Source organism: Chelonia mydas, chromosome 18 (assembly GCF_015237465.2).
Source record: "Chelonia mydas isolate rCheMyd1 chromosome 18, rCheMyd1.pri.v2, whole genome shotgun sequence".
In the NCBI taxonomy this organism is placed as follows: domain Eukaryota; kingdom Metazoa; phylum Chordata; order Testudines; family Cheloniidae; genus Chelonia; species Chelonia mydas.
In genome coordinates, this window is record NC_051258.2 from 12535653 (window position 1) to 12561529 (window position 25877).

At 41.6% G+C, this 25877-nt stretch overlaps 1 protein-coding gene across 6 annotated transcripts in view; it reads right to left on the reverse strand.

Moving 5' to 3' along the window:
- Window positions 1-24009, reverse strand: part of UBE4B (ubiquitination factor E4B) — a 64898-nt gene extending 40889 nt beyond the window's left edge. The window contains exons 1-4 of one of the 6 annotated variants that reach the window (XM_007053715.4): window positions 23283-24009; window positions 10947-11133; window positions 2410-2545; window positions 1766-1853 (exon numbers count right to left, since the gene is read on the reverse strand). In XM_007053715.4, coding sequence (XP_007053777.2) covers window positions 1766-1853; window positions 2410-2545; window positions 10947-11133; window positions 23283-23306 — 435 coding nt within the window. In that variant the 5' untranslated portion in view covers window positions 23307-24009. The remainder of the gene's footprint in view (window positions 1-1765; window positions 1854-2409; window positions 2546-10946; window positions 11134-23282) is intronic. The other 5 variants (XM_037880952.2, XM_037880953.2, XM_037880955.2 and 2 more) reach the window with 5 other exon arrangements.
- Window positions 24010-25877: the final 1868 nt, after the last annotated feature.

Sequence of the window (25877 nt, forward strand, 5' to 3'; positions counted from 1 at the left end):
GGACCCCAGAAGGTCATCTAGTCCAACCCCCTGCTCAAAGCAGGACCAAGTCCCAGTTAAATCATCCCAGCCAGGGCTTTGTCAAGCCTGACCTTAAAAACCTCTAAGGAAGGAGATTCTACCACCTCCCTAGGTACCAGATATGGTAACTTAGTGTGAATTCAATTAACAACTGTAAGGTATGTAAAATTAAACTGGTACTATTTGTATTTCACACAACACAAGAACCTATAGGGAATTAAACCCCAAACTCTTCTGCTTCCTTTTCATGCAAACAAAAAGGCTTCAATACTGACATTATCAAAATATCAAAGTTATTCTAAAATAATGCCCACATTTTCCATGCAGAAGGAAGGGAAGGAAATTTCCTACTTATAAAATGGTTTTGGGGTGCCTCCTTTCCAATTCATTCACTCAGAGGAGTCAGAAGGCTAAAGAGGAATCAAGCCAAGTTTTCAAAGCTTCTTCGTACTCTCCACTGAGCCCCCTATTCAAGCCACCCTTGATTTGAAACTACTTATTTCACAGCAGCACAATGGAAGCTGTCTGACTGCCTGGCTTGCAACTAGAGACTGCTCAGAAAAATTAGTTCTGCATCAGGGTTATTGCAACATGGCTCAAAGCCAGACTTTCACCAACTGAGTTTATTAATGACAGTACAGAGGTAAACAAAGGCTTAGAAGGAGCACTGCGAAAATTGTTGGTGGAAGCCTCTCCACACCCACATTAAGGCCACATTTCTAGCATTGGACCCAAAAGTCAAGTGATAACTTTGGAATGAATCTGACCTTTGGGTCTGGTTCCCCCCATTCTGCTCTTCAGGGTCCCATCCCTTGTCTAGATGTGTGGGAGAGCTAGCTGCTCTTCTTTCTCTCTTTTGTAATAAATAATAATACCTAACTCATATAATGCTTTTCATTAGGAGATCTAAAAGTGTTTTACAAAGGAGAACATGGTCTTCAAAATTATATCAGTTATGTCCTGTAACAAGTGTTTGCTTTGATCTAATCCCATCACAGAAAAACCAGATTTTGAGGGTTAAACTAATTTTATTTCAAGGTATAATATCCCTCCCAAGGTCTCGAGAGCATTTTTCCCCAGAGTCCATTCACTGGATTGCTGAAGCTATTGTGCGGAAAACACTCTGAGACCATCCAGTTGCTTGCTACAAAAGTTCATTATCTCATGAGTTCTGTCTTTTTTAGGTTTGACCAGGGAATTTGAGGAAGGGAGTGTAGTCAGATGACGCCTGAAGGTTGGGTACTTCCCCTCAAAAACATCTATGTGGCACAAAGGTGAGTGATCCAATGGAAGACAGATTAAGAGCAATACTATATATTGCTCTTCCACCAATCTGACTATTGTTCCACATCCTTTGGGGGGGCCTACCAAAGATTGATTCTGATTAGGGACAATTCTCTAAGTCTGATTTAAAACTTCTAGTGGTAAAAGGGAAAGCAAGACATCTGCATGGAAAAATTGAGAGCAAAGCCAGTATCATAATGCTCATCTATTAGTCCATCTGCCTCACTAATACAAGTAAAAGGCAGTAGACTGAGTCTAAGCCAAATTCTTCGTAAAAGAAATCTAATACTTTATGAAACAGTAGCATGCATTACGTTAAACAAAAAACAGTCATGCTTTAAATTTAAACATTAAGTTGCATAATCCAAGTAAGCTCACTTATACAATGCGAGAGCTAAAGGTCACAATACAGAGTTTCTACATCTGGCCTGAAATGAAACAGACTCTGGGACTAGCCAACCTTATCAGTCAGGCTCCTTTTCTCTCTGCGATCATTCTCATCGACCTCCATGTTCTCTATTCCTGAATCTACATCCACCTGGGACATACTGTAAGAGGAAAGAACAGAAGAGCCCATTAATTGCTGGAAACCCAAAGATAGTTCTTTATGAAGATGCTGACTAAAGGAGTGTTCTCTTAAATGGAAACTGCTCAGGAAAAAGGACGGATGCATGGGAATACCAGATCCATAAATGTGGCAATTAAGTTACTAGTCAGTAAATGGGTCTTTTGGGTCTGCCTCTCATATTATGTTTGCTTTAAATACAAGAAATATGACAATGAATTTCTTAAGCAGGCAAAGAAAAATGTACAGCCATTCCATCCTACAATTTATTTTGAATACAGTTATTAAGTCACACCCATCAACATGCTGGTCACTTGTGATGTCTAGGATGACCCTCTGTATTGTAACAGTTTAGGAGAAAGTGACTCCATTAAAAAGACAGGACAAAGCACAAGGTTACACACTGTAGGAAATAATACAACATTTTAAACTTGACCTTTAACATGGTTGGGAGGGGAAGATAAAGAGTATTTTCTTTGTACATATTTAGATGGCCTGTAGTGCAATATCTGCCTGGTAGTATAAGCAGCATTCTTTACCTTTTCTCACAGGTGACACTATCAATATCCATGCTCTGGGACCGGGAGAGAGACTGAGATTGTGTTTCAAGGCTGTTAGATGGGGAACTGCTGAGCGAACTCACTCCTTCACTGCTCTGGCTTCGGTGGGCTACTCCTAAAGAAAAGCAACAACCAGATTAGTGCTGCAGAGAGGCGAAGCCACCACATAATTATCCAGTGAGATCCATGTAGTTTTTTGCAATCATTTCTCAATCCAGCTATTAAGGATTCCAGATAATGCATTACAATACTGTTGCCACTGAATTACTGTATGGCCTCAGCAAGTTTGTCTGTCTGTACTTCCTCTTCCCTGTCTGTAGAAGTAGAGGTAAGAATGCTTACCTGCAGCATGAACTAGAGAATGGAAGCTTAATTCATGTCTGTGAAATGCTCAGGGTTCCCTCTAAGAAAAGCACTGTTTGATTTTAAATAAACTCTTTGTGTTCTGTACATCTGAGTGATATGTGAAGCTGTGGTAATTCTATGTTTTAACTGTACCAAGGTTTACATATTCGCAAGATTTACATGTTGGCAGTGATTTATACCAGAGCTCAAAAAGAGGACTACAGGAATTTTTCCTCATTTCCAACCTGCTCAGGTAAGAAATATGGATACGTCAAATACACTTACCCAGCTCAATAACAGCCTTCTCCCATCCCTCCTCCTTTCAAAAAATTACACTGAATGCAAATGCCTGAAGTGATCAATGTGAGAGCAAGGTAATCCATACTGATGCTTTGATACAATTTCCCTACAGGTTTGTGAGGTCAGCCAGTTTTTAAAAATTAATCCTAAAGTAAATAATGTACATGCTGTTAATAGACAAAACAAAAACAGCCCTCGGGCTGTAGAAAGTGACTGACCAAATCAGAAGAAGTGCCTCACAGCAAATTGTTGCCAAGTTTTAAAGTTCATGGAGTCGTTTATAGATATATTATTAGATATGTGTAGGTATCACTGTGTGTCCATCCATCTGACCCCATCTCTCATGTGGATAGATCACCCTCAGAGATGCACTCACACAAGCTAATAGTTTGCACCAAAAGCAGTTTATATGCAAATCCATTTTTGCCTTTGTGGGTTGGGCAGGAAGAAAAAAGGAATTTCCCTCTCTAGGCCTCCCTTCTGCAGAGACCAAACTCTCCTGTCTGAGGCAGGTTGGGTACGGTTACCTCTGGGTCCCACCAGTGCAACCCCAGTCCACCTTCCCAAGCAAGGAAGAGAGGAACTAAGCTCACTATCAAACTCTGATCACTTGTAAGACAGTGCTATACGATGTCAAAAGACTGCCAAGTCATCCCAACCCTGTCTGTTTATCTATCTTCAGATGAACACAAAAGTTTTAGTCTTTACTGCAGAGTTAACCTCAGCTGTGACCTGAGTGTTCCCCATAAGCTGGTTCTCCTCCACACACTAAAACCTCCGACCTGAATTCAGTGATGCTTTCAACCCAAGCTAGCTGGCCAGTCATGGAGTACAGTCTCAACCCCAAGTGAGGCTTTCGCTTGGGTGGCATCCTGCCCACTTAGCAGTGAGGATGCAGGCTACGACCATTCAAATGCTGGTTGTTTTCCCATGATTCCTTCCATGTGCCCAGAAGGAGAAACAACATCTCCCACAACTCAGTGGGAAAGAACCAGTGTGGCTCAACTTACTAAAGCACAAAGAACCACGGGATATGCCCCAGATATCCTAGAAATGCAAACAGATGAGTGCAGCACCGGCGAGGATAAAATAATGGAAGTGCAGCTATGCAATATGGCTAGGCTAACCTGGGTGCCAGTCAGCCAGGTTCTCTCTGATGTGAAGGCATGCACACCAGCATTCTAGGGTGTAGGGAGAAATACACATATAAAATTCGTATTAATGCAGAATAAACCTTGGATTCAAACTACTGAAAGCAGACTGAGTGCTACTGACATCCATATAGAGGTCAGCGCTGAACTGCAGCACACTCCTAAAATTCCTGTCTGGTGATACTGGGTCAGGGAGAGGGGTGTTAGGTTAAGTCTTGCCTACTAATAATTATTAAATTACAAACTGTTACTGTAGCAGTTCTGTGGTATTATACTTGTGTGCTGATAACTGGGCTCTTTGAAGACCAAGCAAAGAAAAAGGTATTAGCCTGCTTGTTTAATATAAAAGCAGCAGTGAATTCCACTCCTGTAGGGTTTTCCATCTGTTATTTACAAGACATTCCTCGAATAGTATTAGGTTTCAGGTTAAAAGCGTAAAACCAGATTGACAATCCACTTTTAAATTCTAGCACTGGGTCTGTTCCAGCACTACTACTAAAATCTGCAGTAGCTTCTCCCATGCCTATGGCAGTATCACATTTTCAAGTTAACAATGTGGAGAGTGAAGTAGAACAGATCCAGGATTAGGCCATTTTTTCTGCAAGTGGTTTGTTTTAGCAGTTTCTTCACAAAATATTTCAAAGCCTTGACACAAATTTCAACTTCACGAGAAAATCTAAACAGCAAAAATAAGGCCAGCCTGCAGAAGAATACAATTTGGAAAAAAAAAAAAAAAAATTTGTTTCATTTGGTCAAAATGAAGAAAAAGTTAAGTAAAACACTTCTCAAAACTTTAAAAACCAAGCATCTGGTTGTGTCCACACTTTATAACAAAATGTTAGCAATAGCTATTTAAATGGGGTTGGGCCAGATTCTCTTTCTACATATGAGTGTACATCTGGAGTAATTCCATTGACTTCAATGGAGTTACACTGGTATAAATTAGTTAAGTAAGAAGTTGTCAGATGTCCTTGTTTCTAGCAGTTTCTTTGTCCAATATGGAAAAGGACTTTTGTATTTTTAAATCCATGTTATAAACGTGGTATGGAAGACAGTACGCACTGCGGCATAATTTGGCTAAATGGTCAAAAAAAATCCCTATTCAACTTGGTCAGGGACCTACACTAGAAACAACCATATGGTTATTGTTAGAAAAGTTTCAGCTGCAATGCAGAGAGGGTGTCAATAAATCAGCTCCACACCTACACACACAAAAAGTACCATGTTGGGGGAATCATGTTATAATACAGCATGGTCCCATCTATCAGAATTTGAGGGGATACTATTGTATCTTAACATGATTCCGATATACACAGTAAATCTATACATGGAAACAAGTAGCCAAAAATAGGGCATATTTTGAAAAGGGTCACAGTTATAAGAAAAGGAGGACTTGTGGCACCTTAGAGACTAACAAATTTATTTGAGCATAAGCTTTCATGAGCTACAGCTCACTTCATCAGATGCATTCAGTGGAAAATACAGTGGGGAGATTTGTATACACAGAGAACATGAAACAATGGGTGTTACCATACACACTGGAACGAGAGTGATCAGGTAAGGTGACCTATTATCAGCGGGGGGGGGTGGGTGGAGGAACACCTTTTGTAGTGATAATCAAGGTGGGCCATTTCCAGCAGTTGACAAGAACGTCTGAGGAACAGTGGGGGGCAGGGGGGATAAACATGGGGAAATAGTTTTACTATGTGTAAAAAGAAAAGGAGTACTTGTGGCACCTTAGAGACTAACCAATGGCTGTTACTGTGTGTAATGATCCATCCACTCCCAGTCTTTATTCAAGCCTAAGTTAATTGTATCCAGTTTGCAAATTAATTCCAATTCAGCAGTCTCTCATTGGAGTCTGTTTTTGAAGTTTTTTTATTGAAGAATTGCCACTTTTAGGTCTGTAATGTTACAGTTATGTCTCCATAACACCCCTTAAAAAGTGTTAGCTTTTTCTATGGGTTTGCTGGGGTCTTAGTTCTCAGAACACTTCTGATAACAAGTACAGATTTAGCTTCCAAAAAGAACTAAACTATTGACAAAGTGTAATGATGGCCCAGTAACTTGATGGGGATGGAGCAACACTAAATTAGGATGCACTCCTTAAAGCTTTGCCATGCTAAGGGCAGATGAAGAGACACCAGCTGACAGTTAAGTTCACCAACTGGTTACTCTCAAAGCCATCTTCTCCATCAAAAATAGATTTTGTAATGTTAATGTATAACTGGAATTTTGAGACACTTTCTTTGGATGATTTGAAATACATATTGCAGAGCTCAGTTTTTAAAATCTTCTAATTTATTTATGGAAGCTAGTGGGGACGTTTATTTGCTCTTACTGCTAAACTATGTCAGTCTCCCAATTCCCCAGGTTAGGTGGCTTGAAAGTAATCATCCGATGAAGTGAGCTGTAGCTCACGAAAGCTTATGCTCAAATAAATTGGTTAGTCTCTAAGGTGCCACAAGTACTACTTTTCTTTTTGCGGATACAGACTAACACGGCTGCTACTCTGAAACTAGTTATCAATGGTAACCAACTCTTCTGTCAAAAAAAAAAAAAGTAGATAAATAATTAGAGTGAACCCAGCCAACCCTCCCCATTTCAGCATGGAAGCAGAAGCTTTTGGGCAAAATCTGTGTGTGGGCAGAATTTTATAGTCACTATATGATTGTGCGTTTCTTTTTATTTCACTGTATATGCTAAAAGCCATATGTAATGTAATCATACCTTCTCAATGTTAATTAGTTAACGTCTGCGCAGCTTTTTGAACATTTAAAGTTCCACGTAAATGCTAGCTATTAACAGAGGTACCAGTAGGTTCAGATTTGCAGGAGGCAAATATTAGAGCTCTAACTGCTCTCTTCTGAAAAGTATGGCAGATTCATGCAGCAAGGTAGAGCTGGAATAGCCACTGTTCTGTAAATTCAACCACCATTTTGGATTCCATCCACTTACAGGGTAATCCCAAAGCAAACTAATAGTTTTTAAATTACAAACTAAAATAAGACAAGATAAGAAGGAACAGAACAAGCACTTTGTTTTAATGAGTATGATTTGAAAACCATCACCTGCCAAGCCTGATCAGGCAGCGTGTCCAAACCCTGCTTAGCTGGAGTACTGTGGCCTCGAAATGGGGCCTTAAAAAAAGAAGAGTTCATAGAAGAGGGGGTGATAACCGCTCTCTCTTGAGAAGGGGAAAAAGCAAACCTCCATATCTCCAGGAATAGGGCATAAGCCTTTAACCTCTGAATCAAATGGGGTAGGAATGCAGCCTAGTGGCCAGAGCATAGCACCAGAAGCCCAGACTATTCCTAACTCCACTTCCCTTTGTGCACAGTGCATATAATACTTAATTTCCTCAGACAGGTTGTGTGTCTGAAGTGTACTCTGAGATCATTAGAAGAAAGGCATAATAGATGTGCAAGGTATTATTAATTAGCATGTATACCAGAAATACAGTTAAACTAAGATTAACAAAACATCCCAGTTGAAAAGACAAGTATGTTCTATAGAGTGGTATGAAAACACAGAAGGAATATGTAACTCACTCCTGCCACGATTTACATGGTATATTTAACAGTTGTGAACAAAAACTAAAGAATACGGTAAGTGTGGGTTAACAATCTATGTTGGGCTGAAGCTGACAATTAGCATGTCATTTTTAACAGCATTCTCAGCCAATTAAGCAAAAAGAAAAGGAGTACTTGTGGCACCTTAGAGACTAACAAATTTATTTGAGCATAAGCTTTCATGAGCTACAGCTCACTTCATCGGATGCATTCAGTGGAAAATACAGTGGGGAGATTTATATACAGAGAGAACATGTAGCACTGCTAAGGGATTCCTGCAAACTGTATAGCTTTAAATGAACCTTTGCTGATGTGAAGCGTGTACAGTGGATGCTCAGCATTGAACAACACTCTCAATAACCACCATCAGTTTTCTAGTTTATCTAACCCCCTCATCTGATCTGAAAAAAAAAATTGAACATTGTTTCAGTAATCAGTACTATGGAAAGTGAACACTGTACTTTAACTAGTGATTTTATGCTTTTGGCCATGACAAACCAACAGCTCATGCATCCCTAGGCTCTGGGTGTCTAGAACAGACTAATAAATTTGCCAGACTGACCTCCCCAGGTAAACAAACTGTGACCCATGAATCTCTCAATGCCAACTGGTAAGAGGGTTACAAGAATATCCTGATTCTGGTTCACCAAAGAAGGTCATGTGGGTTCTTAAATGAAAGCCAGGGTCACACTGGTCATTAATATAATTGAGAAATCTAGGTACAGATACTATGTAAGGAGTTATGTATCTATACTGAAAATATGTTTTAAAGTCTGTATCAAGGCAGAGTTACAAAGGCAGACAAGAGATATTTATTCACCTGTCTCTCTGACATACAAATTAAGCATTGCAAGATAACACAATGGGCAATCATTTACCCAGAGAGTTAAGGGGAGGGAAGGGGAGTGTGTGTGAAATCAACAAGGAGGCAGCACACTGAGAATAAGACATGGCTGGTGATCCTGACTCTGGGTACAGAAAATAAACTTTGTAAGATACAAAGAGAAAGCAAGACAGATACCTAGGAAGTAGGTGTACCTTTATTCTTCACCTAGGAAATAAAAGGACAGCGCACTTACATTGATTAAAATGGGATCTCTGCCTACCATAGTGGACGACACTGCAAAAGACTTTGGGTGAGATAAGAACTCTTTAGACAGGCGGTTAGCTTGGTAAATTAAGATTAGTCTCTAGGATGATTATTACGATTTTATTTTATATGTAACCCCCTTGTTTCCATTATCCTTACGGTCTCTTGAAACTTTGATAATACACTTATCGTTTTCACTATAAGTATATCTCAGTTCTGTGGTGTGAAGCTAGATGCTGATCCCTAGTTGAATCAGGCAAGCTGTTGTATACACTGCTCTCTTGGGGACCACAAACCTGGTATTTCGGTGAGCATTCAGTAAATAAAGGACTGGACACTACAGGGGAACGCTTCAAAAGAATTCAGGGACTGGGTTATATTTATTGTTAACCTCCAAGGCAAAGCAAGGGCTGGAATAGCCCAGAGTAGATTGTCTGTTTGGGTAACAGCAGGCTGCTGATGTCAAGGAGCCAATACTCAGTTAAACACAAGCAAGTCTCTCTCTCTCTCTCTCGCTAAAGGCAGGGGGTAATAAGGTGACTCTCAGTCCTCCTGGGTATCCCAAGAACCATCACACAAACTACATGGACTCTGCACCATACCTACTGAGTTACTTACAGGACTATCAGGTTGTTTCTTTGTTTTTTTTTAAAATCACCTTTGCTTCTGTGTCATTTCTTTGTTATCACAAGGCCAGTGTACTGTTTTAAATTGTAACTGTAATTAGCTTTTCTCTGGCAATGCTTTTAATAACTACTCTCAGTCATGACTGAAATGCAGAGAAATGGGCGGTAGAAAGAACAGTTAAGAAAAAATCCATTATGACAAGTCAACACTATAACAAGGAGTCAGAGTTCTAACCAGTCCTGAGACAGGACTGTATGTAATAAAAGGAGGAGGTTTCCAGCCTTCTAGGTTGACTTTACTGAATGTATGTTCCAAAGGACATAACCATAAACCCAGCGCATTAGACAAAGGCTCACAATGCAAATAAGTCATGCGCTAGCTTGATCTGCACAGGCATAGAAAAATATTTTTCATTACCCCCCAACTATTTAACATCTCTCTGATCTTTTAGTGGTAGTTTGCTAAAAATAGCAAACCAGCACCTTTGAAATACTGAACATTTAAAAAAAAAATCTCAGTTCAGTGCCTCTAATTTCATAAAACTATAAACATGAAATATAATTTGTGATTACAGATGAAGTTTATAATACTTGGCATGTGTGCCAAGTTTAGATCAAAACCCAGATTATAAATAAAAATTGCATAATTAACTCTGTCTCAGCAAAAGAACATCCCTCTTCCCATTCTCACCTGCTCATTTAAAAAAATAAATAAATAAATAGGAATTAGTCTGGTTCGGACATTTTCCAAGCCTTCTGACTCCTAGATTCACAAGAGTTGTAACTGAAAGTGATTCTACCTTTACCCTCCAGAAATGTTAGAAGACTGTTTTTCCCTTTGTTTATTGACTTCACACACTTTGCTCCTATAAACAATACGTAGAGACACCACATGCATCATTCAAATGCACCAAACACTAGTAATGCACGATCTGAAACAAAACTGGACTTTGGAACCGAGTGGTGAAGTCCAGCTAGAAACCAAAACAAAAAAAAAAAGTTATTTAAAATCTTAGATAATCTAAAAGGCAGATGGGAAAAAAATGCTCTCTCTTATTCAGAATACTCAGAAGATGTAAGCATTGTCAACTATCATCTAAATTACATACTTCACTCAACACCATGTTTTAATTCTGAGTAAACTTTGTTTTAGAAGCATTTGTAATTCCCTCCCTCCAAAAAAAAATTGTACAGAAGAGCTCTCTCCTTTACTGGTTTACTCCTTTAAAATATGTTAATGCATTCACCTAAACAATTGTATATAGTTTACCAGAAAATAATTATATATATCAAAAAGTGTCCATTTTCCTCAACTCCTTTCAAATTACACCAGAAAAAACTGTAGCACTTATATCAGAGGTTTAAAATCTTCAATAGAATAATCACAAAAACCACCACAAAATAATTCTTCAGTGATTAAGTTGCAACCTACCTGATGCACCAATTGGAGAGGTAGCTGGGGTCATACTATGGACATTCAGGCCAAAACTGGGGGATGGACCTGGGGCTGGCACTACTACAGGTGGTCCAGGTGGGTTCTCTCTTTGTGGAGAGGTAAGAGGGGTGGTGGGCTGGGAAGATGGTCCACCTGCAAGCCGAGCAAGGCGCCTTCGACGGATCTGTACAAAGGAAATAAGAAGTAAATAAAGTACACACACACAGAATTTCACAAACATTGCACCAATGGTCCTTCCAAGCAATATGCATATCAACCTCTACCAAAAGGCATCACCAAAAACAAGAATATAATGTATGACCCTTGATATAAAGGGAAACCTGCATTAAAGATCACCTCCAATAAGGAATCCCCCTATCTTATGTAACCATTTTAAAATACCCCTAGAGTTTCCAGTACATTTTTGATATCTTTGAAGACCATCTCTACTGGCCAACCCAATTTGTGTTAGTCCCTTGAGTGGTCATTTAAGACAGGTTTCACTTCCTATTGCATAGCAATGTGAACACATATAACAATTCCCTTCCTCTAATTTAGCATTTGATGGAATAAACTATGTTCTTCTGTTAAAGGGACCTTATCAACATAAATGTTGCCCAAATTTCATAACATCTAAGACCAAGAGAAATGTTTGTATTTAAAAAAATGTCTTGTGAAAACAGTTTCTTTAATCAAAAGATCATTACCCAACAGTGTTTGAAACCCAAACATGAAGACTCTATAAGTGACATTTTTCAGCCAAACAGAGAAATACAGAAAGTAAATGAAGAGATGAGCATCCTGCATCTAGGAGCAGTAAATGAGCATAAACTGACAGGTTAATTGGATTTTTAAAATTCTATCCCTTACTGTGTTATTAATAACACAAGTAAAGAAGTGTGTTTACTTGCAACATGTGACAGGTTGCTAGTGTTCTTTATAATTTCTAAAATTTAGTACCACCACAAGCAGATTGGCTTGATACGTAGGGTATAGACAAAGGAAAAATAATATCTACAGAATTTTTAGAACCAGAAAACTAAAAAAAATTAAAAACTCAGAAAGTAAGTTAAATATTATCAAGAACCACTTCTCTAGCACTAAATCAGTGTTCAATCAACTGCACCATTTCTTACTTTTGCCCATAATACCCAAGAGTTGCCAAGCAGGTGAAAGAGGTGCAAGAAAAGATTTGTGTCAAGTGACTTATACCATGTTACTACAGCCATTTAATAGCCTGCCAAACCTTCCTCAATAGAGAAAGATGATGAACTGATCAAATTAAACCAGACTTGAAAAACTTTGGGGAAACATAGCTTCTGGAGCATCTCTTCCTTGACTCTAATGTCACGACATGAATATGGAAGGTGGAAAGAAAATAAATCTTTTTAAAAAAAACAAAAACAAAAAGGGCTTTGAATAGAATATCTTAATCCTACTCTTTACGAAGTGAAGTTGCAGTGTCTCTATCACAGCAAGACAAAGCAGCATCCACTCATGCAGCTAAAAACTGTTCTTACTGGGCTCTCTACAGAAAAATATTTAAGAAATAGAACTCACATTTTCCCCCAAATCTGTTTTGCAGAGTGATGAAAGCTGAAGATTTTATATCCTATATACCCACTTACTTGCAAATTTTCTGTAGTGTAATGTTGCTCTAACCATTAGCCAGTTACTACATTTCACCCAAGAGGTAGACATATTTTGGTAGCAGTTCAAGTAATCCATATATCTCACACACACACAAACCTTGTAAATGAGCTGTATCTCAGAGCATCCTCTACTGTTAACCTATATCAGGGTTCGGCAACCTTCAGCACATAGGCCATCAGGGTAATCCGCTGGTGGGCTGCGAGACATTTTGTTTACGTTGACCATCCACAGGCATGGCCCCCGCAGCTCTCAGCAGCCGCGGTTCACCATTTCCAGCCAATGGGAGCTGCGGGAAGTGGCATGGGTGGCCGCCACTACCTGCAGCTCCCATTAGCCAGAAATGGTGAACTGAGGCCACTGGGAACTGCAGGGGATGGTCAACGTTAACAAAACGTCTCGTGGCCTGCCTGCGGATTACCCTGATGGGCCATGTGCCAAAGGTTGCCTATATCATGCTATTTATACTATATAAAATAGAGAACAATTAATGTGAGAGAAAAGTACCCCGAGGGTTTTCTTTCACACTGTGTCAATGACTGGATGTTGTTATTGTAAACTAATTCCCCTGCAAGAAAAAAAAAAATCACTTTAAGATTCCAGTCCCAAAAAAAACTTATGAAAGTGCTGAACATGACACACAAGTAGCCCCATAAACTACAATGGGGTTACTCACATGTGTAATGTTCCGTTTGAGTGTCTGCAGGACAAAGGCCCAAATCTCCATATCTGCATTAAAAAAAAAAAGTATAATTTTTGTGTGTGTCTGTAAATGGACTGGGGGTGGTCTAGAGCTAGAGTCATCACCACAGATGTCACAAGGAGACAGGAATATTTACTTGTCTCTTAATATTCATCCATGCAGCAACATAAAGGTGAATAAAGCACAGAAAGAACTAAGTCCTAAGGTTTTGGATCCAAGTTCCAAAATTAGAACATAAATTAAAGCAAAGCCAAATTTACATCAGTTTTCAATTAGCTGGAAAGTTTCTAGACAATATAGTGAAAACTCAGCTTGGTCTCAAGTTGATTTGGTCACAAATCTCTGAAAATTAATTTGGCCACATTTAAATCAGTGTATCAAATAAACTTACATAAGAACGGCTACACTGGGTCAGACCAATGGTCCATGTAGCTCAGTATCCTGTCTTCTGAAAGTGGCCAATGAAAGATGCCACAGAGGGAATGAATAGAACAGGGCAATTATCAAGTGATCCACCCTATCATCCAGTCCCAGTTTATGGCAGTCAGAGGCTCGTTCACCTGCACATCTACCAATGTGATATGTGCCAGCAATGCCCCTCTGCCATGTACATTGGCCAAACTGGACAGTTTCTACGTAAAAGAATAAATGGACACAAATCAGACGTCAAGAATTATGACATTCAAAAACCAGTCAGAGAACACTTCAATCTCTCTGGTCACTCGATTACAAACCTAGAAGTGGCGATTCTTCAACAAAAAACTTCAAAAACAGACTCCAGCAAGAGACTGCTGAATTGGAATTAATTTGCAAACTGGACACCATTTACTTAGGCTTGAATAAAGACTGGGAGTGGATGTGTCATTACACAAAGTAAAACAATTTCCCCATGTTTATTTTCCCTCCACTACTGTTCCTCACACGTTCTTGTCAACTGCTGGAAATGGCCCACCTTGATTATCACTACAAAAGGTTTTTTTTGTTGTTTTTTCTTCTCTCCCGCTGGTAATAGCTCACCTTACCTGATCACTCTCGTTACAGTGTGTATGGTAACACCCATTGTTTCATGTTCTCTGTGTATGTAAGATCTCCCCACTGTATTTTCCACTCCATGCATCCGATAAAGTGAGCTGTAGCTCACAAAAGCTTATGCTCAGATAAATTTGTTAGTCTCTAAGGTGCCACAAGTACTCCTTTTCTTTTTGTGGATACAGACTAACACGGCTGCTACTCTGAAACCAGAAGTTTATGGACTCCCAGAGCATGGGGTTGCGTTCCTCACCATCTTGGCTAATAGCCATTGATGGACCTATCCTCCATGAACTTCTCTAATTCTTCTTTGAATCCAATTATACTTTTGGCCTTCACAACATCCCTGGGCAAGGAGTTCCTCTGGTTGACTGTGCGTCGTGTGAAGAAGTACTTTCTTATGTTTGTTTTAAATCTGCTGCCTATTAATATCATTGGGTGATCCCTGTTCTTGTGTTATGTGAAGGGGTAAGTAACACATTCACTTTCTCCACAGAATACACTTTATAGACCACTATCATATCCCCGCATAGTCATCTCTTTTCTAAACTGAATAGTCCCAATCTTTTTCACCTCTCCTCATATTAAATTTGTTCCATGCCCTTAAACATTTTTGTTGCCCTCTCTATACTTTTTCCAGTTCTAATATATCTTTTTTAAGATGGAGAGACCAGAACTGCATGCAGTATTCCAGGTGTGGGTGTTCCGTGGATTTATATAGTGGCACTATGATACTTTGTCTTATTATCTATTGTTTTCCTCATGGTTCCTAACATTGTTAGCTTTTGAATGCTGCTGCACATTGAGCAGATGTTTTCATGGAACTAGCCACGATGATGCCGCAATCTCTTTCTTGAGTGTTAATAACTAATTTAGACCCCATTATTTTGTATGTATTGTTGGGATTATGTTTTCTAATGTGCATTACACAACACTGAATTTCATCTGCCATTTTATTGCCCAGTCATCCAGCTTTGTGAGATCCTTTTGTAACTCTTCACAGGGTATGTTTAAAGAAAGACAAACCTGGGCTCTAGGACTCTGTGAGGTGGGAAGGTCCTGAACCTAGAAATCTACACAGCAGTGAAACTTCCCCGTAGCCAGAGCCCCATGAGCCCAAGTCTGCTGGCACAAGCCAGCTGTGGGTTTTTCTTTGCTGTGTAGACATACCCGGTCAGCTTTGCACTTAACTATCTTTAGTAATTTCCTATCATCTGCAAACTTTGCCACTTCAGTTTACCTCCTTGTCCAGATCATTTATGAATATGTTGAACAACACCGGTCCCAGTACAGATCCTTGGGGAAACCCTGCTATTTACCTGTCTCCACTGTGGAAACTGACCATTTATTCCTACCACTGTTCCCTCTAAGCTGTGCCTGCGCACACAGCGAAACACCGTGTGCACAAAAATCTTCACAGAAGCACAATTTGCACAGAACAAATTTTTTGCACACACGGCCTGTCAAAAATTGAGGGAACATTGATTCCTACCCTTGGTTTCCTACCTTTTAACCATTTACTGATCCATGATAGGCCCTTCCCCCTCTTATCCCATGGCTGCTTACTTTGCTGAAGTGCCTTTGGTGTGGGATCTTATCAAAGGCTTCCTGAAAGTCCAGATTCACTCTATCCACTAGAGATCACCCATGTCCACATGCTTGTTGACCCATGATTCCCCTTTACAAATGTAGTGAGACTCTCCCCCAACATATTGTGTTCATCTATGTGTCTGATAATTCTGTTCTTTACTACAGTTTCAACCAATTTGACTGGTACTGAAGTTAGGCTTACCAGCGTGTAAGCGCCAGGATTGCCTCTGTAGCATATTATAAAATTTGGCTTAGACATTCAGAAGAAAAGATTATTGGACACAAGAAGCCAATTCTCAGTCACACTATGGAACAGTATGAAATAAGAATTACTGTATCAGCCCATTTATCCAAAATGTCTTCAAGACACCCTAGATAAACATGGGAGCAATGCATGGCAATATTATTTAACTGGAATGTATGTGCATCATGATTTTTGTACTTGCACTGCAGAAAGGTTACTCTTGATCTCCCTACTATATGAGAGCATTTTGGATTTCCATCTTCTTTTTCCCTTCTCTTAACAGCAAATCCACTCTGAAGCAGCAGCACTAACAGTCTCATTCATACTACTGTTGACGCTATACTAGTAACAATTCTGCTTAAACATAATTATTGCTAGTACAGTTTGCTTGACCAGTGGTTGGTACAATAGCTTAGCTACAGCCAAGTTTAAGGCCCAGTCTATTTCATAGAAATCTACTATGTTTAAGTGTCCTCCTTAAACACACTAGTAATCCAGTCACATTTTAATGTGACTGGATTACTAGTGTGTTTAAGGAGGACACTTAAACATAGTAGATTTTAATGTGACTTGGTCTTCCCAGTGCTGATTGGCCCAGAGGATGTCATAACCATCTTAAGACATCCTGATAAAGCTCTCGTCTTGTGCCCTGACACTTAAACATGGTACATTTTGGAGATGACAGGGCATAAACAGCACTAAAATGGGGTTTCAACAGTGCTGTAAGGCCAACACAGAGAAGTTCTACCTCAGGATATTTACAGTTTGTTTAGCATGTCTCCTTGGGGGGGAATCCTATACCAACAGGTCAGGAAAGCCATGCTAGCAAATGACCATGTTTAAACACAGTTGTCAATAGTAGATTTTGACAGTAGTGTGAGTGGCATCCACAAGACCCCACTCTACACTACGATAAAAAACACAATCTGAGATGCCCATGTTATAGTGTGTATTTCTAACAATTAAAATGTACATCTCCCCTTTTGCCTGTTCCTCATGTTTTACAGCAGCGATCAATATTAGCCGAGCAATGACAATAGTACTCAGACACACAAGGTGGGTGTGGTAGTATCTTTTATTGGCCCAACTTCTGTTGGTGAACTAGACAAGCTTTCAAGTTCCACAGAGCTCTTCTTCAGAGCTCTGGAATGTTTAGGGTTGTCTGTATTATAACATTTTCCCCTTGCTTTTGTGGACACACAAATCTACATCAGTGTTCAGGAGCACTGCTTTAATACAGGTCAAGACCTTCAAAATGTCAGTTTTGACCTAGATTAAAGCTTTGTTCCTCAACACAGAGAGCCTTTTTTGGGTGTAAATAGGCAAAAAGTGCTGCACGGTGGACAACTCTAGCCCTGTCATACCACCATGCACTAACACAGTTCTTTAAGCAGCGTAAACCAACTATATCAGTTCTAGTGCTATAAACCCAGCAGAGTGGTGGTGGTGTTGCCCTGCTAATATCAAGAGTTACAGCAAGACAAGGGAAATAAGCAAAAGGGAATACATAAAGTCTAACTGTCATTACAAACTCTCATTCAAATTAATGGAAGCGAAAGAAACAAAAACACAATCTTTATTAGCCAGATCTGATGGGTTTGAAGGCTAACCAATCCATTCAAAATAATTTCCAGAAGAAAATATGAAAAAACGATTGAAAAGTCACAGGTAAGTAGAGTGTTGATGAAATGTCACACATTTCAGCTAATGTTATCTGAAAAATGAAAAGTCATCCCCTGACACTCTGATGCATAGCTGAGGAAATATCAACGACATGTCCTCACTTTTGTTTTTCCATTTGTCAAGTCCACCTGTACCAACACTGCTAGAGCCAAACAAAAATATAACCAAATTAAGTGTGCCTTGCTCACAAACAGAAGTTGTGCCAAGGAGGATAATTAGTAAAACAAAACTGCTGAATTTATAATCTAATTGGAAGTTGCATTAGGGCTTAAAAATAATCTGTTTCTCCATCATTCAATTCATATATTTACAGAATGCTTTTCAAATAAAGAAGTGGTATGCAGGATGGAAAAAAAAACAGAGGTGGGTGGAAATGGGAAGGAGAAACACAGTGATTCAGTTAGTGGTGTGACTGGGAGGAAAGGAATTAAGAGGGGGAAAACAAGGAGAAAGGGAAGGCAGCAAACATATAAAAGAAAAATCATTCAAGTGTCACTGGAAATTAAGACTACAGATTTGATGTCACACTTTTCCACATTATTCAAGCACATTTTCCGCCTTGCTAGCTTTTATCTTCACAGCAGGCCAACAAATTTGGGATCAAGTGGGAGAGAATAATAGGAAAGAGGAGAGGAAAAGGCATAGATGCTGAAACAGTAACACTGGATCAGCACGTTTACCAATTTATTCTCAAATACAGTCAAACCTCGATTATCCAAAACAAGGTCACGTCTTGCACAACATGTATTAATTGCACAGGAAATCCCATTCTGTTATCCATTATTTATTTCCCCTCATCCCCCAGTTTCAAGAGGATAATCAAGATTTGATTGCACCCTGTGTCACTTCGTATCCTCCCCACCTACAGAAAGTGACAGGCCAAACCAAGTTAACTCAGAAGTTCTAGTGAGAACAGTCACAATTATTACTTGCAACAAAGAGGGCACTATTACTACATGTATCATGAACAATTTCTTTCCAGAAAGCTTCCCCTCATCGTTTAGCTGAGGTCTGTTGGGAGTATGGCATTTAGGCACTTTTGAAAATCCCATCAGGCACCCATCTGCATCTTTAGGCCCTAAATACCTTTAAAGATCTGGCCCTAGGCTCTTTAGGGCAGGGACTGACACTTTTTTGCAGTGCCTAGCACGAGGCCCCAGACTCCAGAGTCACAAACATATTAAGACAGTGCTTAAACCCCCACAATTCTTCTCAAACTGGTCACCACTTTAAGTTTGCCTTTCAGACTGAACTAGTACTTACCAAAGAATGAAAAAACAACATAGTATTTTGAAACATTTTACTAAGAAAGGATGACTATTTACCATACAGTAACCCTACACTATACAGGTCTTGGTTTCAACAGCATCTCGTATATAAAGGGCAAGTTATTTTGTGCCATTCTTTATATGGGGCCTTGAACCATCAAGAGCTACCTTCCCTATATAACTTAATTTGTTAATATTGTATAAAAGGTTAACACAAAAATCTAAGCAGCCCAATGGAACAGCTGCATTAGTTCTTATTAGTTCACTTAGCACTAGATGTATCTAGGGTCTTTCTGGAAACTAGTTTTCAGAACATTTTTCATCTTAATGGACTTCTACAAAGCTGTCAGCTGGATACTCAACAACACAAAAGATGAAAATAGCTCGATCACTAAAAATAGCAAATTCAGGACTTTATTTATACAACAGACCAATAAAGATACAACCACAGCAACCAGTCTTTCATCCTCATATACTTTTGACCACAAAAATTGAAGTGATTTTTATTCGTATCTATTTTGGAGCAATGGTACTAGATCAGCTGAGATTCTAAGCAAACAACCTTTATTTTTCCATGAAAGAGCGGTTTCAAAACTGCACAATGCCAAGAGAAGAACTCACATTAACTCCAGATCCTAATACATCATAGGGAAATAAAAACGATATACCAGCAACAGCATGTCAAGCAAGTTTAAGAAATATTTCATCTTTTCAATGCACTGTTCATTGAAGAACTTGATGGAGGTTATTTAGCCCATTTAAAAATGAGGACATTTTAAGAAATGACAGGTCACTACATTGTCTCAACTTCAAGCCACATTTTTCTGTCACCAATTTCCCTTCCTGTTTTCACATGCAATTGTTAGCTTTGCCTCATTTGTAACTCAAAATATTCATTCAATTCTGGCCTTGTTCCTCCAACCTAACTCTCATACTCTCCTGATGCTTCTGCCCCATCTTCCTCTTTCATGTCTCCATGCTCTTGTAGACCCTCTTCCCACATAATATTCTTTAGGTGCTAAAGGTCTTGTTTTCTGCAACAGTGCTTTATTATAGCACCATGAAAAGTTGCATCAGCATGCAGCTTTAGTGTTGTAACTGAACATTTTCCTATGCAATTAGTGAACTGTGCCAAACAGATGTTAGCCCCTGCCCTGAAAAGCGAGCAATATAAAGGCTCAGGCATTGATAATAGTCACTTTAAAATTATTATGGACCATTGGTCCTTATGGTTTCCAAATAAACATGCACTGAAGTGAATGGAAGGCCATTGACTCCAATGGAAGTTTAATCTGTCAAAAAGGGTGAAAACCTGAAGCCTTAATTGAACAGAGGGTTAAGAGTTCTTAAGAGAGAATCTAAATCAGAGTCTATTAACATCCTTCTTTGAAAGACTAGCCACATTTTCACATCATGTAGACACAAATCAAGACAAAAAACAAAAATATTCAGAATAAAACTACAAGAGATTTTACAAAGGAGGAAAGGGATGCGTAAGATATCCCAAAATATTTTCCATACCAAGAACACACTAATAATTCACCAAGACCATTATTCTCCCATATTTCTTTCAGTTTCAGTTTGTCATGCTCACTCATATTTGTGACAGACAAATCCATCCATTTATCTTACTAAATATTGTGACTGTATTTCTGTGTGGCAATATCCCATTCTATTTCCATGAACGTGGAAGACCTTACAATATTCAGCAGAACCTTGCTAGCTTTCCCTTTGCTATGCCACACACCTCAGATTTAATACTGAGCGGTAGTGAGCTCTCATTTTACTTTCAGTGCTTTTACAAAATATACTACAGAACACTTACTACTATATAGAATCACTTGTCAATGCCTTAATCTTTCTTCTTTTGAAATAAATTCTACATATCCCTTTACCTTTAAGGGAATTCAAGTCTTAACATATATATTGTAATGTTTCAGTCTTGCACTTTTAAAAGTTGTGTTTCTTTATTCACCCACTAATCTGTAAAATCCAGTAACGTGTGAGGATCTCCCAGACATTAGTAGAAATCAGCAAAGTTCTACTGTACTTAAACTATATTTTGAAATTAGAAGAAGCATCCAACCCATGTCACTACCTTCAACCACTGGCAATGCTCAGCATATTAAGTTTCCACCAAGAAGAGTTTTCTTCTCAGCTCCATCCAATTTAGAGACAAAGGAAACCTAGTAATCTTTAAAACAGCTACATTTTCCAATAATGGCCATCTAAGAAACAGGACTTGCTGCAAACAGCAGCAGCAAAAAGGGGAACTTGGAGGAAATAAAATTGATTTGGTTCTGAAGAAGGTCTTTTCCGGTTAAAAGGGTGTGTATATGTTAACCACAAAAATTGATGACATTACTCCCTTTAAAAAAAAAAACCATATGATAAAGCTTACCACAAACAACCACCCAAAGGACCAGCCAGCCGAGATCTTTAGCTAAAATTTTACTAGAAAACTTGGGGAAGACTTTAAGAAGCTACTTAAGAAAGTCAGGGATTTTCCTTAATGAAGGTGGAATCCTTAGTGGAGGACTCTATTTTCTGCAATCTCAGGTCCATGATACTGCAGTTCTGATGTCAGTAATTTACGGTATCAGTGACATAACCAGGTTTCTATGGGATGAATGGTCTAAAAATCTAACAAAATGCTTCATAATCAGACACAGTTGAGAAGTACGATCAAAAGAATTAGATATAAAAATATTACTCATGAAACATACCTACTAAATTATAGGCTGTTCCCAATACTAGGAACTACATTACTAGCATCTCCCACCCAATGTCACATGGGAAATGTAGTCTCTATATCACCACAACATATGAAGACCATCCCCAGCCACATACCTCTGAGGCACTTTTTCCTTGCTTCTATTGCAACACAGTAGGACTGCTAAATCATGACTTACAACATGATCAAAAATATCCCAGTATTTTGTAATACAAACCTGAACAACAGCAGCAGCAGCAGCCTTGTTCTACAAGCTGGTCACCAAGTATGGCACAGAATAAAAGCCATTTCTCCCTGCTACCACTACATTCTAATCATAGAGAGTAAGTCTGCAATTAACCTAGTAGTAAACCAGCTGAATCTGAGGCCCTGAACAATTATGTTACAGCTGATCTGATCAGTCATTGTTTACAGTATAGTTTCCTATGAAAATGTGTTTAAGGGAAGGGGTAGGGAGAGAATGTAGGTTTGAAGTTGTACATGAAGTGGACACTCGGGGAGCTGGCGGTTACTAGAAGCAGGAAAACTCCTATGTCAGATCGAAGTAATCTAATCTTTCTCTAAAATATAAACACAACAGCAGATCCTGAGAGTACATCAGGTTCCATTTAAAAAGAAGAAACAGAAACAGTTTGCAAATGATTTGCCCCACTTATTGCCCACCACAAGAAACAAACCTACAACTTTATCTGGAAGAATAAAGAGAAGGAAAAAATTAAGGGAATTGAAGTCAGCCACAGAAAACAGGTTGACCTGTTCTAACATGAGCTAACCTGAGTTCTTCATAGAGCTGTGAAAAAAAAAGAAACCCTGTTAAATATGAAACCACACATATACCTCAACTGTCTCAAGTATTGACAAAGGGAAGACTCTTGAAGGAGATTTTAAAATGTCTCGTTCAAAAACAAGATAAAAATCCCAAGAGAGATTTTTAAAAACAATTCCTAAAAATTAACCCAAAATGAAAAAGTCATCCCATAAGTGAACAGGCAGGTACAAACATACAAATAAACAATTAACCGAAAGAAAAGGAATTCAACCTCCACCCTCAAACAAGATAATTACAAGCCAGAAAAACCATGTTGAGGTGCTACAAAGAGAGTGGAGTGAAAAAAAACCAAACACTAGACAGAGAAAAAGTCACATTATTGTACTTTTCTTAATCAAAGTTTCCCCTTTGGATCAGCAAGACATACATGAACATCCCCAGAACAAGTGCCCCCCCTTCCCCAAATCAGAAAAATGAATGGCTTTACCCAGTACCCCAGGTGTAACCCTAGAGTTCAAAATACGCTCTCAATCCCATCCTCCTCTCCTAAAGAGCACCAATACCCCTCAGATCCACCCTAATGCTAAGACTCCATTCTTCGACTCACCCTTCTCCCTCCCAGCATCCAGCCTTTTCCCCCACCCCAAGACCCCTCAAACTCACCTCATCAGCGCTCAGCTCCTCCATCGCTTTCCTCTTAATGGTGAAAGTAGTTTGGGGGCTCTTTGCTTCTCTAGGGGACGAGAGCTTCGGGGGAATTCGGTCCTGCTGCCTCTTGCCCCAGGGGTGTCTCAGAATTGCATAGTCAGAGGTGAAGCACAACAATACAGAATTCACCCTCTCTCTGCTTGCCACTCAGGCTAGGAGCAGCAAACCCCTCCGCCAACTGCAGCTCAGGTCCTCTCAGTGGCTGCTGCCTCCCTGCGCCCCAGCTGTGACTGCTGCACCCTGCCCCAGCTCCAGGCGCCCAGCTCTTGTTCCCCGTTCTGCTGTGCCCTCGCTCAGATGCCCTCAGCTCCTGCTTTCCCCCCCACCCCCCCGCTTCTCCAGGTGCCTCCTTCCCCTGTTGCCCCCAGCTCCTGCTGCCCCCTGTACTGCAGGAAGGGCGACACCAGTTCCTGCCTGCCTCAGCCCTGCCCGCTCAGTGCCCCGCCCGGCTGCCCCCTCGGCCGCTGCCCGGCTCGCTGCCCCTGCCCCACACAGAGATTATTCATCAAAACAAGAAGGCACGGCGGCCATCTTGGGGAGAGATCACGTGAGCCCGCCCGGCTGCTCCGACAGAGCTGAGCACGCCGTGCCCCGCTCCGAGGCAGCCAATAGCAGCAGGAGGAGGCGGCTGCGGGCGGCCACGGCCGCTCAAGGCGGGGGGGAGCGCTCCGGCCGCGGGCACGGCGAGGGGAGGGCCCGGCCGTTGCGCCATAGCAACAGGGGCGGGGCAGTAGGGGGCGGGAAATGGGAGAAACTGGCATTAGAGCGGGGGAGGAGAGAGAGGCAGCGGGAGAGCGACTGGGAGGGGCACAGACCGGGGGGTGCTGAGGCGGGATATGATGGAGACGGAAGGGGAGAGGTGGGATGGAAGGGGGAGAGGTGGAAGGTGGGAAGGACGGAGGGGAGGATGGAAGGGGAGAGGTGGGATGGAAGGGGGAGAGGTGAAAGGTGGGAAGTAGGGAGGGGACGATGGAAGGGGCAGAGGTGGGGTGGCAGGTGGGAGGAAGAAGACGGAAGGGGGAGAGGTGGGGAGGATGGAGATGGAAGGGGGAGAGGTGGGAAGGAGGGAGGATGGAGACAGAAGGGGGGAGGTGGGAAGGAGGGAGGATGGAGATGGAAGGGGGAGAGGTGGGAAGGAGGGAGGATGGAGACAGAAGGGGGGAGGTGGGAAGGAGGGAGGATGGAGATGGAAGGGGGAGAGGTGGGAAGGAGGGAGGATGGAGACAGAAGGGGGGAGGTGGGAAGGAGGGAGGATGGAGATGGAAGGGGGAGAGGTGGGAAGGAGGGAGGATGGAGATGGAAGGGGGAGAGGTGGGAAGGAGGGAGGATGGAGATGGAAGGGGGGAGGTGGGAAGGAGGGAGGATGGAGACAGAAGGGGGGAGGTGGGAAGGAGGGAGGATGGAGATGGACGGGGGAGAGGTGGGAAGGAGGGAGGATGGAATGGGGAGAGGTGGGGAGGATGGAGATGGACGGGGGAGAGGTGGGAAGGAGGGAGGATGGAAGGGGGAGAGGTGGGAAGGAGGGAGGATGGAAGGGGGAGAGGTGGGGAGGATGGAGATGGAAGGGGGAGAGGTGGGAAGGAGGGAGGATGGAGATGGAAGGGGGAGAGGTGGGAAGGAGGGAGGATGGAAGGGGGAGAGGTGGGAAGGAGGGAGGATGGAAGGGGGAGAGGTGGGGAGGATGGAGATGGAAGGGGGAGAGGTGGGAAGGAGGGAGGATGGAAGGGGGAGAGGTGGGGAGGATGGAGATGGAAGGGGGAGAGGTGGGAAGGAGGGAGGATGGAGATGGAAGGGGGAGAGGTTGGAAGGGGGAGAGGTGGGGTGGGAGAAGTGGGAGGATGGAGATGGAAGGGGGAGAGGTGGGAAGGAGGGAGGATGGAAGGGGGAGAGGTGCGGAGGATGGAGATGGAAGGGGGAGAGGTGGGAAGGAGGGAGGATGGAAGGGGGAGAGGTGCGGAGGATGGAGATGGAAGGGGGAGAGGTGGGAAGGAGGGAGGATGGAGACAGAAGGGGGGAGGTGGGAAGGAGGGAGGATGGAGACAGAAGGGGGGAGGTGGGAAGGAGGGAGGATGGAGATGGACGGGGGAGAGGTGGGAAGGAGGGAGGATGGAATGGGGAGAGGTGGGGAGGATGGAGATGGACGGGGGAGAGGTGGGAAGGAGGGAGGATGGAAGGGGGAGAGGTGGGAAGGAGGGAGGATGGAAGGGGGAGAGGTGGGGAGGATGGAGATGGAAGGGGGAGAGGTGGGAAGGAGGGAGGATGGAGATGGAAGGGGGAGAGGTGGGAAGGAGGGAGGATGGAAGGGGGAGAGGTGGGGAGGATGGAGATGGAAGGGGGAGAGGTGGGAAGGAGGGAGGATGGAGATGGAAGGGGGAGAGGTGGGGTGGGAGAAGTGGGAGGATGGAGATGGAAGGGGGAGAGGTGGGAAGGAGGGAGGATGGAAGGGGGAGAGGTGCGGAGGATGGAGATGGAAGGGGGAGAGGTGGGAAGGAGGGAGGATGGAAGGGGGAGAGATGGGGTGGAAGGTGGGAGAAATGGGATGATGGAGAT